Below are 2,213 nucleotides of genomic sequence, written 5' to 3' on the forward strand. Positions count from 1 at the left end.
CCCTCCTCCTCGTCCCCTGCCGCCGCCGCTGGTGCCATCTAGCGAATCCTCTGACACCACCCGATCTAACCGCAGCACCAGCCGCCCGATCGAGCTCAGATCTGCGCCGCCGCCGTAACCTCGGAGCCCGCCGAGGCCGTCGCCGGCCCCGCGCCAGCTGGCCTCGGAATCCGTGACGGAGGACGCGCCGGGCGGGCCGGCGCCCAACGGCGACTCGCTGAGGCCGTCGGTGCTGCCTTCTGACCACAGCATCGCGACTGCCTCTTCCAATTCCGGCCCCGAGGTTTGCCCCTGCTGCGCCTGCGGCGGCAATCCGGGCGCCAACCCCGCCGCCGCATCCGGCCCCGCGCCGCCCGGCTGCGCGACCAGCCCCTCGTCCGGGGCGCGCGCAACCTCGGACGCGCGGCCGGCGTCCGAGGACCTGAGGGCGTCCAAGGATCCCTGCAGCGCCGCCTGCAGCGCCGCCGCACCCTCGGGGGTGCACCACGCGCGCGGCGGCGGTGGCGGCGGCGCCGCGGCCTGTGCAGCGCCGCCCTCTGCGGCATCGTCGGGGCCGTCGATTAGCGGCGGCGCGGGCGGCGGCCCGAGCTCCACCTTGATCCAGGAGGGATGTCGTTCGTGGGGGAAGGCGAAGGCGCGGATGTGGTCCCACACCGCGCGGCACGCGTAGGCGACTGCGGACACGACCCCTTGGACCCAGCCTGGGGCGGCACGGGAGGGGTGAGGTGTGTGTGTGTGTGTGTGTGTGTGTGTGTGTGCGCGCGCTGTGTGCGAGCGCGCGGCGTGTGTGTGCATGCGCGGCGCGCGCGCGCGTGTGTGCGCACGAGTGTGCGCGCACGTACGCGCTGCAGCAGCGAGCTTGCTTTGTGAGGCCGAATTGAGAGCAAGATCGCTGCGTGAGCAGCTGGGCTCAAAGTCCGGCACGCGATCGACAACCTGCCGCCTTATCTGTGTCAGCCCCTCTCACGGGCAAGCACGTGCCCGCCGCCGCCGCGACTGCCCGTAAAGCCACCCACCAAATGCCCACAACGCGAGCTCCCCCGCCGCCGCCCGCCGCCCGGCCTGCGCTCCGGCCGCGCCGCGCCGCGGGGGCCTCGGCGGAGACAGGAAGCCGAGCGGGCGGTACTGGTCGAGTGACGAATTGAAGACCAGGAGTGACAGGTAGACCAGGAAGAGCGGCAGCGCCCGGACTGCGGACTGGTGCAGTCCGATGACCCGCAGCCTGGGTGGGTGGGAGGACGATTGACGTGTGTGTGTTTGAGCGACGGGGATGATTGTGACGGGGGCACAGGGGCACGGCGGGGCGCGGATGCGTGTGTTTGGCTGAATCAAGGGGCTCCATGACCTCACTTCAGCCCAATTTGGGGGTCAAGCAAACCGTTGATTCGGAACCAAAAGCAACATAACGACAGAGGTGAATGACAGGAATGAAACAAGGAAGAAATCAGACGCACTCGTGTGAGATAGCCCGGCGCTCACCTTTGCCGCGCCACAGGGCCTGCCAGCAGCGCGATGCAGCCGCCGGGCTCGGGCCCGGCGGGGGCCGATGGGTCGCACATGCAGCGGGACATTGCCAGCAGCGTGTACTGCAGGATGAGTAGCACCTCCGAGTACACCAGCGCCGCCTGCGGGTGACAAGGGTTGATGGCTTTGGAATTGGAAATGAGGAGCTACAAGGAAATTTGGGTGTGTGGGCGAATCCAAAGTCCGTGGTGAGCAATCAGCTGGAACGATGCCAGATGGTTCCGGGTCCTCTGAAGGCTCAATCTTGAGGGAGGGCTTCACGCAGAGTGGCGAACGCGCCGGGCAGGTGGGCAGGCGCAGCTGGGCTGCATGGGTTAAAGAATCAGGGGTGCAAGAAGCCACTCCAACCTAGGCCAGCCGGATGCCCAGTGGCTGCAGCTAGATGCAGATTCAGGCTGAACCCTCAAGTATTGGCAATGTGCACGTTGGATGGATGCTTAGTCATGGATGCTAGTCATGCGACCGAAACCGCACCCCGCCCGCTCGCCTTCCAATATGTCCTGCACGTTCGCTGCGCCAGCATCGGAACCAACAGCATTGTAATGGGGTACACGAGGGTAGCAACGCTCAAATCTGCGACAAACGACAGCGCCATAAGAGCGTAGCAGGCGGCAGGCCCCTGCCCCCTCATCGCCCGCGCCGCCGCGCCGCGCCAGCCGTGCGGGCCGGCGCGCGCCGGCGCCGCCGCC

General features: G+C 67.9%; 1 protein-coding gene across 1 annotated transcript in view; it reads right to left on the reverse strand.

Annotated features, from left to right (window-relative positions):
- The window catches only part of MNEG_9096 (hypothetical protein), a gene marked incomplete at both ends in the record, with an annotated part of 6,913 nt that extends 4,851 nt beyond the window's left edge, over positions 1-2,062 (reverse strand). The window contains 4 exons of the mRNA XM_014042433.1: positions 61-701; positions 1,017-1,222; positions 1,480-1,625; positions 2,054-2,062. Of these exons, the coding sequence (XP_013897887.1) occupies positions 61-701; positions 1,017-1,222; positions 1,480-1,625; positions 2,054-2,062 (1,002 nt within the window). The remainder of the gene's footprint in view (positions 1-60; positions 702-1,016; positions 1,223-1,479; positions 1,626-2,053) is intronic.
- Between the last annotated feature and the right edge of the window lie 151 nt (positions 2,063-2,213).

Source organism: Monoraphidium neglectum (assembly GCF_000611645.1).
Source record: "Monoraphidium neglectum strain SAG 48.87 unplaced genomic scaffold scaffold01817, whole genome shotgun sequence".
NCBI classification, from domain to species: Eukaryota; Viridiplantae; Chlorophyta; class Chlorophyceae; order Sphaeropleales; family Selenastraceae; genus Monoraphidium; species Monoraphidium neglectum.